This window comes from Drosophila montana, unplaced genomic scaffold (assembly GCF_035044405.1).
Source record: "Drosophila montana isolate Dmon_TW-CO22-7 unplaced genomic scaffold, ASM3504440v1 contig_2438_1, whole genome shotgun sequence".
Classification (NCBI taxonomy): Eukaryota; Metazoa; Arthropoda; class Insecta; order Diptera; family Drosophilidae; genus Drosophila; species Drosophila montana.
Window position 1 is genome coordinate 2,783,316 of NW_026997315.1, and position 14,342 is coordinate 2,797,657.

Sequence of the window (14,342 nt, forward strand, 5' to 3'; positions counted from 1 at the left end):
AGCAGTGGCGGCAATCGATAATTGCCAGTGCTGCTTATGTAAAAAGTTTATTTAGTGTTTAGAGCTTTCCTTTTGTTGAATTATATTACGCATAAGCGAAAGCTTGACATTGATTCTAGTGCAATTGTTTTCGAACATATGAGGAAGACAAAATTAGCGAATGGCATGGCGACGGCGCTTTTGTCAAAAGAACAGCTGATTGACCAAAATAAAACAGGCGATTGATAATAGTGGAGGCAATGCAACTGACGGTAGCTGGAAAACAAGCAACCCTAAGCTCAAAATAGGGTGACAAAAGAAAACAAAGGTGTGCAGTGCACAAAAGCTGCAAGCGACGCCGACGCAGCGCGCTGTTCAGTCACAGTTTGAGTGCTTTTGACGCGGTCCACTCGGCAATCTCAGTTAGTTTCTCAGTTTTGCTTCAGTTGCTCAAGACTCGCTTCGCTTAGCTTTAAATTAACTAAAAAGTTAACACGACGTGCAAATGTTGAATGTAGCAAAACGCTAAGCATGCCACAGAATTATAACAAATTGTGAAATTCATAATTGCTGCGCATTGTTTTCTACTTGCAAACTACAAAATCCCCTCTGCCAACGACGTCATCGTCATGGCTTTGGCCAGCGCAGCGGGCGCTCTGCTCAAACCACAAACGCCGCTCCAACAGCTGCTCGAGGACATTAACTTTCAGCGCACCAAGGAGATGCGACAGCTGCTCAAAGATGGTAAATAAAACTACTTAAACAAAGTTTTCAAATTTTAAGAAAATTTGTCTACATTTGCACATTATCGATTTGTCAAGCGCCCATCCGGCAACTCCTTCCACCCTTGTACATTACATACACAGCTGTTGTGTGTGCGTGTGTATGCGCTCAGATTTTGCCCCACTTTAGCGCACTTATTTGCGTATACATATATATACATATAAAGGCTTGCTGTATGCATCCAAATTAAGCTGTCTGTATTAGTGATCTCTAAGAGCTTTTTATCCGCTTTCTGTTTTGTTTTTGTTTACTCTTAAAGGTTCTTGTCAGCAGTTATCTGTTTTGTGTAGGTGTGCTACAAATAAAAATCCTCCCTACTGGCAGGGCTTGGCTGATATGAATTAGGTGGCAGTGCTGTGTAAATATATATGTACATACATATGTGCACTGCACTGATATCGACTAAACTTTTCAAGTTGATTGTACAGATATGCCCTGATAGGAGTCTGAAATCTAACCTTTTTAAAAGATTTTTTATGTAATGTTCCTTGCGTTCCTTTCATGGATTTAATTTAATATTAATTATATTGGATACAGTGGATACATGTATCCTATTTCGATTATCTTGTCATATTGTAGATTGATTTTATTTGATTTTTTTTTAATTTTTGCCATATCTGAAACAGAAGGCATTTCCAGCTCTTTGAACTCGTATATTTTCTCACAAAACATAATTTTAAGTCAATAGCTATTTTTTTTAGTTTATTCTTTTAATTAATCGAAAACTTAACAACAGCTTTCTTAGGTTTGGCTAAATTTATATATACCTATTTGGTTCGCCCGCTCTTAACAAAATCAAATTAATTATTCCTTTGCAGATGGTGGCTTTGTGGTGCTGCAGGGCACTACCTACTGGACGGATTTGTTTGTGCGTCATTTTCTATTCCAAACGGAGCCCGTGCACAGCATCGACTCGGATGATTTGCTTTTCTTTGTGCGCAAAAAGCACGTGAAGAGCTCCTCGCGCCACATGCCAAAATATGAGGTAAGTACAAGTGAATCGGAATGGCGAAATCAGCTCATCAAATTGTTTTCCCTTTGCAGACTGAAGTTGAGGTATTTCGCAAGGATTCACGCAAATTGCCCATTGGGGATCCGGATGTAGACTGGGAGGAGACCGTCTACTTAAACATGGTCATACATCAGTTCGACTACACGTTAACATTGGCCATATGCACAAGAACCTCGCCCAAGGAGCTGCAGGTGCTGCGGCGGCACTCGCAGCGCGTCTATGCCAGTCCCAGTCGTCGAAAGATGGACACCAAGGGCGAGGGCGAGGAGATTACTTACCCACACATATGCTTTATGGTGGACAATTTCGATGAGGTGTTCAGCGATATATTGGTGCGTGATGGCGAAATGGTGTGCGTCGAGCTGGTGGCCAATGACAAAGATGGCGCCGTCCAGGGCGTCATTTTTCTCGGCTCCATACGCTACGATGCGCTAAAGAAGGTGTATGATGCCAGGGTGAGTGATAAATTGGGCTTTTATGTTTGCATTCCCATAATTCCATATTGCTATTTTGCTTGCAGCAATCGAGTCTGAGCTCCAAGGTGGCGCAGCGCATGTCCTTTGGCTTGTTCAGCAGCGGCGCCGGCGTGCAGACACGCTGCGAATTTGTTCGCATGAAGGGACCACAGGGCAAAGGTCATGCCGAGATGGCAGTGACCAAACCCAAAGGCTCTGGCGTTGAAACGCCTACCAGCGAGCCAGGCTTCTGTGCGACAGATATGTGGGACGAATGGGAAGAGGAGAACGATGATTATTGCACGTACCGTCACCAGCGCCGCCTCAGCGATCCCAGCGCCAATCTCAATAATTTCTCACGCTACGGCTGGCGCACCAAGAACACCAACCAGGACATGGTTAGCAGCGGCACCAGCGCCAGCGCCGGCGCCAAGGCGCGCTCCGAAAACGAAGGCCTCGACACGCTGGCCAACGAAGTATCTGAAATCGAGGCAGGCGATTTGCGGGATGGTAAGCAACGTTTTTCTAGCTCTATTCTTTTGTATGTATATTCGCAACGGTTTCACAGACATATCGTATTTTATTTATGTTTTGCATGTACTCTCAGCTCATTTGTAAATTATTTAACTAAAAATTCCATTATGGATATCGTAAATGTAGTTAATTGCGACTATTTAGAATTTTGCTTTATTTTGTTGCGCTTTTTCTGCCTGCTTTGCTCTGCTTTCCTAACTTTTCTTTGTGTTTCCTTGTAAACATGTTGTGGTTCCTAAGATTTTCCTTAAATTAACAAATTTCAAATTCAAATTAACCAGCAATAATGTGTGTATATATATCCAAGGACCAAAGAATATATATATATATATATATATATCTAAAACATATACTTGACTTTGCCGAGAAAGCAGGACAACTATAAACAACAACAGAATATCAAATTTTTTGATTAAAACTTGAGTTTGCTTTTCTTTTAAATATTCTAAATTAAGTGTTAAAACAAATGGGCTATACATTTAGGATCGAAGTACTATAATATTAGAGCACATTTAGAGACAAAAATAATGAGAAAGAATTCGTTTTTATTAAGTTTTAAAAGAAAATTTATACAATAATTCAAAACAGAAGACCAATTTTTATAAAGTAAGGCATTAGTTTAAATTGTTCAATCTTGAGGACACCCTGGCAGCTGGTAGGGGTATTCACTATTGTAGTTATTCATACAATACAGCCTATTTATTCATTGTACATAGCTTCAGTCCGAGCTTTTTGTTGGGTTTTTGCTCTTGAATACCCGTTCGCCATATGTCCCATGATATTTCACATAACACCACCTGCTCCTCGACGCCGAAATCTCCCCACCCCGACAACCACTTCTAGTGCCCTCGCCTATTAGCGCTATCCTGGCCTTATTTATTTGCTTATTTTAATTTGTTAGCAAACAATTTTAATTTTATATTTGCTTGAAGACCGAGTTACACTCGGTTGTTGTATGTGTCGTTGTATATGCTTTATAAAAAAAATGCAACAAACCGATCTATATCTACTTGTAGATCAGCAACGTCCTGCTTTCTCGGCCTCCGCGGCAAAACTGCATCAAAATCCAAATTGTGAAACGCTCAAATTGGCAGTTGGCGAGCCAGACCAAACGCCACTTGCCATAAACTCTGAACCAGTTGCGAGCACAGCTAACGAGTCCACGGACAGTGCTGTCACGGCCGTCACACCGCCGCCGCTCAGTGCGGCCGTTGAGGTGACGGTGGGCAGCGCCGGCTCCGGTGACGATGTGGGCAACAGCAGCACGGGCTGCAATTGCTTTGGTGGCGGCAAAAAGTGCAAGAAACGCTGGACCTCATCCGCGAACAGTGCCAACGACACGCCCGAAATGTCCGAGATATACTGTCCCAGTTGCGAGGATGCGGCGAACGAGACAGCCGCCTGCCTCAGCAAAATGCCGGACAAGCGGCAGGCCAGGCTCAAGCCCAAGCCGCCCAGCATATTGTGCGTGGAGAGCGAGCTAGTGGTCGCTAAGCGGGGCAGCCTGCGGCTCAGCGATGGCAAAGGTCGCAAGGGCAACAACATTACACGCAGCGTATCCTTGAGTGCCGCAGATCGGCGAACGAGTGTGCCAATGCCCAGAAAGGCGACGCCAACGCGTGTGCGCCTGGTCAAAACCAAGGAGCTGGACAAGGGCAAGGATAAGGATAAGGAGAACGATAAGAAATCTTCGAATCAGAAAACAAATAGTGCCAGCAATTTGCTGGCCAAGATGTCACCAAAAAGGTTGCGCAATGCCAAGGCCAGCGACAAAGAGAAAGAGAAGAGTAAGGAGAAGGACAAGGATAAGTCCAAAGTCGCTGTCAAGTCCAAAACTGGCAGCAGCAACAATAACCATGTGAAGGCTACAACAGCTCCATCCAAAACGGAGGAGTATGAAATTGCGGATGATGCCACCTCCCTAAATGGTGAATCCCTAGATGCCGGCACATGTGCAGCTGCTGGCGCCGCCAAAATAGCCATACTGAGCGAAAGCGACAGCAAGCTGATGATTAGCGTGCGCGGTCGCGAAGAGCTGCCCGTGGTGGAGGAGCAAGCCCTAACGCCATCGCCTTCGCCGCCCGTTGTGGCGCCGGCGCAACATTTTGTAAAGTGTTTACGTGTACCTGTGAAATCAGAGAGCCATCCATTGCAGCTGTCATCGGACAGCGCAAACAACGATAATATTGTGGAGCCGGAATCGGAGCCGGAGCTGGAACAGCAGCCCCTGCTCAATGGCGAGGCGGATGCGGCAAATGGCAACCAAACGGCAGCCAGTAGCGCCACATTGCCTCGCACCGCCAAGCAATCCTACTACAACAAGGTGCTGCATCTTGTGCCCAAGCGTCGAACACCGGACGGCACCAATATCTACTACTGGTGCGATCTTCCCAAGAAGGCGCTCAAAGGTTATCTAAAATCCCATACAAATTTGATATTCCTAACCCAATCTGCATGTTTCTTCATATGCGAATCTTGCTTCAATTGCAATCTTTTCTAATTTTTTTTGTTATTTTTCTGCTTACAGAACTGGACGATGGCGCCTATAATCCTCTATGGACCAGTCGTGGCTTTACGCAATCCTTTCACTTCTGGAAGGAGAATCGACGACAACAGTCTACGCCGCTCAACGCATTCCTTACCTATGTCACTCTGCCCTGGTGGAGCATTGCCAAGGGTAACTACCTATTAATATAACCCTGTTTATTCGGACTTGTCAACTAATATCTGAACCATGTTATTCCTTATGCAGATCTTTTGGATCATCGGGAGACGCCCATACTGACTTTTTAGTATTAGACCTGCTCGATGCTTGTGATTTGCTGCTAATCTATGCTTTAAAGTATTATATATCTCCAATTTATTAGTTCTCAACATCTGGCAAATCATGTGATCTGTTTTACGTTAATTAAACAAATATTTATCCATTCATTATATTTTACTTTTGGTTCACCTTGACCAATGCCAACGCCCGCAGCTAAGTTGAGTTTCCTAAGCTATGCCACTTTCTGTTTGATTAGGGCATTATTAGATATACTAACTATATATGCGATATACTTATGTATGTGTGTGTGTGTAGCATGTTTGTATTTAAATGCAGCGCTGAGCCAACCTACAAATTTATAAACTACTTATATAGATATATAAATATATACATACACCTACTAAAACGCTGCATTTTGAGGTTATATTAAAGAATTGTTACCAAAAATAAAAACTATATGTACTATGTAATAATGCGATTTGTAAATTATATGGCAACATTTATACTATATACACATATATATGTATATATTTATTAGAAAAGAGCGCAACTGCAAAACGAAATAAAGAATTTGCGTACAATAATAGAGAAATAATTTTTATTGCAATTGTTATTGTTGAAAGAAAACGAAAATTCGAGAAAATCAGATGATAGTAACAAAAGGCAACCTAAAGTTCAAGAGGCCGAGAACAATATTTTAATTCTTGTGCCAATTATTCTCAACTTTTTAAAGAATAATATAGCATGTTACCTCCATGATGATTTTCTCAATAGTATAGAGCTTGCTCTGACATTTAAGCTTCCAAAAATTACAATAAAAAATCAAAATCGGAATATATTCTAATTTTTTGAGAACATTAATTATCGTTCTCTACACGTTGTTAGTTTGTTATAGTTATTCATTTTATTATTGAATTTATTAATTGTGCCTAATTAAGGCTTATCAGACTATTATATATTTATATATATAACAGGTCAGCGGCACAGAAAAAAGGAACACCAAATATTATTTATATATTAGTTATCAGTTTATATGTTCAGCTTTAATACCATATCTCGATTTGAAAATGAGGAAAAATGGCAGCTTTCTCTTATCCAAGCAGATGCCGTGGAAACTGTTTAATCTCAAGAAGCAAAGTGCACATGCAAATTCATATGCTGCTTATATAGTACATACAATCAGAATATATAAAATACATTGGCTCGATGATAACTGAAAGTGCTCGAAATGGGATTCAGTCAGTTTGTGTGCATTGTCGGAAACGGTCGCGTATTTATTTATTCGCTCTGCTGGCGTATAAAAAAGGAAAAAACTAAAGATTATAATGTGGCACTCATTGCCTGCGCTTGTCGGCATCGCTGTCGTCGTCTGTCTTGCGGCAGGCGCAATTAGTCCAGCGGCTGGCTGCCCTCGGGCGCCCACACATTTGCCCCACGGCCGCCGTACACGCGGCGACAATGGATACAAATTAATTGTAGCTGATGGACCCAACGGCTATGTGCCCGGCAAGGCATACAATTGTAAGTGTTAGGTGGTTCTTGAGTTAAAAAAAAAAAACCAAATAATAAGGTTTTGTAATCAGTGCTCGGGTCACGGCCTCGTGACCCCTAAAAACGCACAAGACAAAGCGCTGGCGATAAGAGATCACAGCATGTGGAAACACACATGACGGGAGGTTGTGCCTTATCATGAGTTTCTAATGTAGTTCACATAATTTCAGTTTATATGAACATAGTAAATAGTTAAAATTGCAGTTTTTAGAATACAAATAACAGTACAACTTTATTAAAAGTTAAACAATATAATGATAAAAAGCATTTCTTAAAAGAGTGTAACGGTCTTTGTGTGCTTTGGCATTTAGCAAGTACACAATTTCGTAAACACAATTCTAACAAATTAAATTTTTTAAATTAAAAAAGTTTAATAAACTTTAACTTAAGTTTAATCTATAGCTTAGCATAGATATAACAAGTAAAACCTCTACGTTGAATGGCACAAGAAAACTCCTGTTGCTTGGCTTTGATCTTCAAAAAAATTGAATATTATGGAACTTAAGTTTTATCTATAGTTTAGCATAGATACAAAAAGTAAAGGCTATATTTAGTTTAAAATAAGGAAATTCTAATGTTCCTTAAATTTGCTGACAGCTAATACATATTATGTTTTATCTATAACAAGGAAATCTCTGATCTCGTTTTTAAATTTTTACAAAACTGAATAGATTTCAGCTTAGTTTAGCTTAGATAGTATTCAGTTAAAAAGCTATGGTTTTTTGGCACAAGGAAACTTGTATGTTTCTTGGCTTTGACATCGTTGACGCACATGATATCTGAGCTTACTCTTTATACAATGTATAAACTAAAATTACTCTAAGTTTGGCATAGATATATATGTTTGTTTGTAAATGTGAAATAATATTAAACTTAGGTTAACGTTAATCTAAAACGAAACCCAAAAGCTGGAAGTTGTATGGCTCAAAGCAATTGTTCCTGGCCATGTGCGTTGCGCAGATGATTAATCAGGCAACCTTGCTTCTTAAAGACGCGCTTGCAATGGGGACAGATGGATCGACACAGGTGTATTAAACGATGCTTCTCGTAGCGCGACTTGTTGCTGCTGCTCTCCTCGCACCACTCACAGTAATACACACAAGAATTGATCTTGGGCAGAAAGGCGAACAGCTGCATATAATGTTCAATTGAAGACGTTAGAGTGATCTTTTTGAAGAACTTAAGATCAATTTGTTGTGCACGCCAGGCATTGATTAAATTTAAAATGCGCTTCAATTCGCAGACATTCAAATTGGTCTTGAATTCGGCGTTGACCTCTTCTGTGAACATGAGAAACTCTCTTACTATATTTTGTGTGAATTGTTTATTAAATCTCGTGGCACTGTGTTGTAGTTTCGTTGTGTATTTTCGCAGAATTATACCAAATTTAGCTGCCCTTGAACGTAATGCATCGACAAATTCAATGGTTTTTAGTTCCTCATAGGTCGCATCCTTTATAATGGTTAGCTGTAATTGAATAAGGGTAAGCATTTAAAAATAACAATTTAGTTTATGCATATACCACTTACCCCAACTGCTCTAAGTAGACTTAAATCATTGTGCAGCTCGTTGGGTATTGGATTTATATTAATTTTAGTTGCCTTCTGTTGCTCCAGTGCCTGCTTCTGCTCATGTTCGCTCACCACGCCGCCACTGCGCTCCAGCTCCCCAGGCTCAGCCAATTGCAGCAAACTATCTGCATTGGTTAGGGTTTTCATGTCGCTCTGCAGTAAACATAATTGGTAAAATTGTATGCTGCAAAAGAAGCGTAGCTCAGGGCTTACCTGTAGAAACTCAACTACGCTGTCGGATAGGTTGAAGCTCAGTGAGCCACTGTCCGACGCACTGTGATCGGTTTTTGTTCGTTTTGCCTCGACTGCAACTCTTGAAGAGTCCGTAATATTCTTTGTAGCTTGCTTTCGTTTGCCTGCATTTCTTTCCGGTTTAAGTGGGTCCCTTTTAAATGTCTCCAGTCGACGGTTTTGTGTGCTGGGCACTGGATATGAGGGTCGCCGGATTGGCAGTTTAGACGAAATAGTCGGGTTTCTATCGACTGCGACCGAAGATCTTCGCTTAACAGCCGTTTTCTTGTTGTGATTGCTGCTTTGGGTCTGTGAAGATCCCATCATAGGTCCTCTCTGTTGTGTTTGTGGGTTTGTTTTTGTTAACTGACTGTTGTGCCTGTTATTAATATTAAGCTTAGGCAAAATCTCGATTTTGTTTATTACAATAGGCGCTGATCTGCTAGTCGTTGGCTTGTCCGAATTCAGGGGACCGGGTGTTTGCACGGTCTTAGTTGGCATCGTGGTTGTTTGTTTAGCTTTTGTGTTACCCAAGTCAGCTGCATTTGATTTCGTCTCTGCTAAACTCTTTCCTTTTCTATCATTCAGTACAATTAAAAATTTTTTCTTATCAGCCTCAATCTCCTTTACTAAAGCTTGGACTGATTGGTTTGGATTGGACTTAAGTGGAGACTTTAGATTAATAAGAGCTGGGTCTTTGATTTGCTCCACAGATTTTTTCGCTGCGCCGCTGCTTGTGGTCTTTATTGAGGATTTTGAAGGTAAATTCGTTACTACAACGGCATTCTCCTTGTCTTGTTTCGGTGAAGATGTATTTGGTTCAGGTTGTGTTTTTAACTGTATGGTGTCTTTATTCTCGGGTTTAATCTTGTTTACTAAAGCACGGTTTGGATTGGACTTTGGATTAATTAAAACTGAGTCCTTTGCAATAGGTTCTCTAAACTCTGACACTGTTAATACGATTTCAACTGTGCTGCTGCCTGTGGTATTTTTGATACGTTTTGAATTCTCTGCGCCTTGCGTATTTAATTTAGGCTCAATTTTTGTGGGCGGTAGCTTATACTCAGCCTTAGCTAAGGGCTCTATTGGTGGTCTTTCTGACAGCATTTGCTTTTGCTGTGACATACTATTAATTTTTAAAAGATCTTCAATAAGCGTCTCCACATTAGCTGGCTTGAGAGGTACGTGCTGCAATTTACGCGAATCGTTTTCCAGCGAACGCACTATGCGCTTTTTAATATTATTCAAGCGCTGCTGTTGCTGCCGCTTGCGTACGGAACGTGCGATCGCATAGCTCTTATAATCACAAGTGGACTTGGACTTGGCGGATTTTAGTTTTGTCGTTTCAAAGTTGGAGGGTCGGGCACACTTCGAGTTGTGTTCTGTGTTCTGCTGCGTATCCGTGTTGTTTACTTTGCAATCTGTGGATTTGAAAGACGCCGCGCTTGTGTCCACAGGAATCTGTTTGTTCTCCAAATGCTTAGTTTCGGGATGTTCTTTGTGCAGCTCATCAATATCTGGCGAGGTAGCAGGTTGCAACATTTGTTGCAATTCTGAGCCTTGTTCTGTTTCATCTTCCGCCTGTGGCTGTGCTTTGTCAGGAACTATTGTATCTTTAGTCTCTGGATCATACTCTGCCAACAAGGCCTCCACTTCGGCTAGTACGTCCCTTGTTTCAGCATCCACCGACAACGGTGTACATTTGTCTACTGCAGTAAGATATTTATAAAAAGGGAGTAAAAATCAAATCGCCATTGGACTCACCTTCTGCCCGCCACTGCAACACATTTTCATTCTTGTTTATTGACTTCGTTTTTCTGTAGTCCAATTCGGACAATGCCTTACAAATATTCTGATTTGTTGGATCGGTTTCCATGCTGCAGCTGTTGCCGCGCCCCAAGCAGGTAGCTTCAGCTGCAGCTGCAGCATCAGCTGGCAACCCGGAATCGCTGCTGCTGCTGCTGATATTCGTCTGCGTTTGCACATCTTCCTGTGCCATCAGCTCCTCTACGGTGTAAACACTGTGCGGCTTAGTGAAGCCAAGCAGATTGTTGTGCATCCATTGCAAATGATGCAGAAATTCCGACAAATTTGTGTAAATGTCGCAACAGAAATGACAATATATGCCAATCATATTATCCTTGGTTGACACGATCACATCGCCGCACTTTTCGAAATTTACACAGTCATCCGATAGTAAATTGAGGAAAGAACTCATTTTTATAAAACGATTTTAATTATGTTTTTGGCAATTTCAATTCAAAGCAGCAACTGAAAAACAAACGAACGTAAAAAAACGCGGGACGCTCTACGATCGAGCACGAATAGCGCTGTGATTAGCCACCGATAACATGCATAGTTGCTCTCGGCACGAATGTCGCTGTGTTTAGTCATCGATAACATGCATCGTTTTACTCGGAAGTCTATCAAAGTTAAATAATCGAAACTCAAGTTACACAAATTTTTTTAATGTATCGAATGGTAGAGTGAAAAGACATTTGAATTTTAACGGACAATCATTTTGCTCTATTTCAAGTGCTGTTGCTTGGGTCGCGCACTCACACGAAAATCCAGCACTTTACGCATTTCACTATCGCTGCTGGCACCAGACGCCCCCAGGGGGATAATCCACGTCATGTTGGTCGCTTCCAGCTCTTCAGCGATTCACTCACCAAATTCAACGATCGCTGCGTAAACACCGTGTCCGAGGCGGATGATTTGCCCAAGACTGAGGTACAGGTCATGTGGGTGGCACCCCAGGCCGGCTCGGGATGTGTCTCGCTTTCCGCCATGGTATACGAGGGTCCACGCGCCTGGTTTGCGGATGACGGCCAGCTCACCCAGGTTATATGTGAGCACAAACCAAGCGCAGCAGCCACGCAGAAGGAGTGCTGCGCCTGTGATGAGGCCAAGTACAGCGTAAGTCCTAGACAGCTTTTATGGAATAGTTTACTAAATGCTTGCGTAGTTCGTTTTCGAGGGCATCTGGTCGAGTGAAACACATCCCAAGGATTACCCGTTTGCTATCTGGCTGACGCATTTCTCTGATGTAATTGGCGCATCGCATGAAGCCAACTTTTCCTTCTGGGGCGAGCAGCATATAGCCACCGATGGCTTCCGCTCGCTGGCCGAATGGGGCTCACCCACGGCTTTGGAGACGGAACTGCGCACGCAGGGCCCAAAATTGCGCACGCTCATTAAAGCTGCTGGCCTTTGGTTTCCAAATGTCAACCAGAACACTTCATCTAAATTTCGTGTTGATCGTAAGCACCCCAAGATTTCATTGGTTTCCATGTTTGGCCCGTCACCCGACTGGGTGGTTGGCATTAGTGGGGTTGATCTATGTACGGCCGACTGCAGTTGGAAGGAATCCATGGACTTTGATCTATATCCATGGGATGCCGGCACTGACAGCGGCATCACGTATATGGTGAGAAGGTGTTGCCATAAACGTGGTGATCTTCAACTAATTCCTTGTTTATTTAGTCCCCAAATTCAGAGACACAGCCACGCGAACGCATGTATAAGATTACCACCATGTATCCGGAAGATCCCCGTGCGCCGTTCTACAACCCACAGAGTCAGCAGATGACGCCGGTTGCCAAGCTGTATTTGCGTCGCGAGAAGATTATTTCACGCAATTGTGATGATGACTTTTTGCAAGCTCTACAACTGGAGGTATCCGATGATACAGAGGAGCAGGATACACGCGGTAAGCTAGTGCACAATTTTTAATCATCATCCTGGTTAAATATGCATCTACCGCCACAGCCGAATGCCGCGTCAGCAACTACAACGCCTGGAGTCCCTGCTCTGTCAGCTGCGGCAAGGGCATACGCATGCGCAGCCGTCAGTATCAAAATCCCGAGCGGGCGCAGCAGGGCCAATGCACGCGCCAGCTGGTGTCCAAGGAGATGTGTGTGGCGGCTGTGCCCGAGTGTGCCAATGGCTCGGCTGGCCAAGATCGTGACGAGGATGAGGGCGAAAATTTGGCCAACTTGCAATCGGTTGTCAGCGATAACGGCGAAGGCGCCGGTCTCTGCAAAACCTCACCCTGGAGCGTCTGGTCGGAGTGCTCTGCTAGCTGCGGTATAGGCATCACCATGCGCACACGCACATTTGTTAGCCCGCTGGGCCGCAAACGCTGTCCACACATCACAATTGTGGAGAAGAACAAGTGCATGCGGCCGGATTGCACGTATGAGCAGGTGGAACTGCCGGATCCTGATTGTCCCACCACACAATGGAGTGACTGGAGTCCGTGCTCCGGCACATGCGGACATGGTAGCTCAATACGTCAACGTTTGCTGGTGCTGGACGATGGACCCATTAAGGACAATTGCACAACGCGCATGGAGCTGCATCAGCAAAGGGAGTGCCAACACGCTCTAGACTGTAGCATCAACATGGAACTGGCCAAGGACATTTGCGTGCAGGAGCCGGACAGTGGACCCTGCCGTGGAAGCTATCAGCGCTATGCCTACAATGCCCAGGCCAATCGCTGTGAATCCTTTATCTACGGTGGGTGTCGCGGCAATCGCAACAACTTCCTCACCGAGAGTGACTGCCTGCACACCTGCAACAAGATACGCGACGAGGGCACTTCCAGTGCTCATTCTCGTGGGGAGATCAACCTGCCCAAGGCCTGCGTCATGTCCGAGTGGTCGAACTGGTCGCCCTGCAGCGTGACCTGCGGCAATGGCTACTCCGAGAGTCGTCGCTATGTAGTAAGCGAGCCACAGCGTGGCGGCCAGCCGTGTCCCAAGCGTCTTGTCAAGCAACGCCCCTGCGCCATGCCAGCCTGCTAAGCATTGTGGTGGTCACCATTAACTTTGCCTTTTCTATTACATTTTATAACCATTTCGAATAAAGTGAACAGCGCTTTAAACTCGTAATAAACTCTTGTTGCTTTAATTGTTTTTCTTACTAATCACAACTTGACATAATTAAAAGCCCCACGTTTGTCATTTATATGTGCTTATATAACATTTACTATACCAAAGGGTATACTCGAACTGAGAGGAGCTTGGCCTCTGATCTTATCACACTATTTAACATTTAGAATCTGTATATTTTTTTTTAAATATTTAAATTTTTGGATCAACTGTTTGTGTAAATTTTGAGAAAGAACACAACTTTAGAAACTTTTAATTTTGTTTTTTTTAATCCATTTTTTTAGCTACTTTAAATCGAAAATTTAAATTCTCTTTGAACTCAGAATCTATTCTGAGTTGCTTAAAAATCTAGCTATAAATTACCTTTAATCCAATAGACCCAAATTTAAAGTACATTTTTCTTCGCCTCACTTAAAATTTCTAGATGCTATTTTATTCAGGTTTTCCACTCATTCTTCTGTATACAAAGTTGGTTTATTTTATATAAATATGTTGTTTTAGTCGTTTAATGTCTCTATCAGCAATGTTGAGTTAAAGTTTTTACTAATACATTTTTTTTAAAAATAT

The 14,342-nt window shown here is 42.7% G+C and overlaps 3 protein-coding genes across 5 annotated transcripts; 2 read left to right on the forward strand and 1 right to left on the reverse strand.

Moving 5' to 3' along the window:
* Window positions 1–113: 113 nt before the first annotated feature.
* LOC135428233 (uncharacterized protein KIAA0930 homolog) lies at window positions 114–6,000 on the forward strand. 2 transcript variants are annotated; one of them, XM_064682082.1, is made up of 7 exons: window positions 114–723; window positions 1,581–1,747; window positions 1,807–2,229; window positions 2,295–2,739; window positions 3,780–5,171; window positions 5,291–5,440; window positions 5,516–6,000. In XM_064682082.1, the coding sequence occupies exons 1-7, from the start codon at window positions 609–611 to the stop codon at window positions 5,554–5,556; spliced, it is 2,733 nt and encodes a 910-aa protein (XP_064538152.1). In that variant the 5' UTR covers window positions 114–608; the 3' UTR covers window positions 5,557–6,000. The 2 variants fall into 2 exon arrangements, with proteins under 2 accessions (XP_064538152.1, XP_064538154.1); XM_064682084.1 differs by lacking the exon at window positions 3,780–5,171 and having other exon boundaries at window positions 127–723; window positions 5,516–5,687.
* Window positions 6,001–6,777: 777 nt separating this feature from the next.
* fat-spondin lies at window positions 6,778–13,794 on the forward strand. Its single transcript, XM_064681856.1, has 5 exons — window positions 6,778–7,048; window positions 11,417–11,799; window positions 11,849–12,310; window positions 12,367–12,592; window positions 12,652–13,794. Exons 1-5 carry the CDS (start codon window positions 6,853–6,855, stop codon window positions 13,686–13,688), a joined length of 2,304 nt encoding a protein of 767 aa, XP_064537926.1. The 5' UTR covers window positions 6,778–6,852; the 3' UTR covers window positions 13,689–13,794.
* Window positions 7,317–11,296, reverse strand: tef (teflon). Of its 2 annotated transcripts, none has more exons than XM_064681855.1 (4): window positions 10,645–11,296; window positions 8,863–10,586; window positions 8,608–8,802; window positions 7,317–8,545 (listed from the first exon to the last, which is right to left on the reverse strand). In XM_064681855.1, exons 1-4 carry the CDS (start codon window positions 11,096–11,098, stop codon window positions 8,003–8,005), a joined length of 2,916 nt encoding a protein of 971 aa, XP_064537925.1. In that variant the 5' UTR covers window positions 11,099–11,296; the 3' UTR covers window positions 7,317–8,002. The 2 variants fall into 2 exon arrangements, with proteins under 2 accessions (XP_064537925.1, XP_064537924.1); XM_064681854.1 differs by having other exon boundaries at window positions 7,319–8,545; window positions 8,863–10,589; window positions 10,645–11,294.
* Window positions 13,795–14,342: the final 548 nt, after the last annotated feature.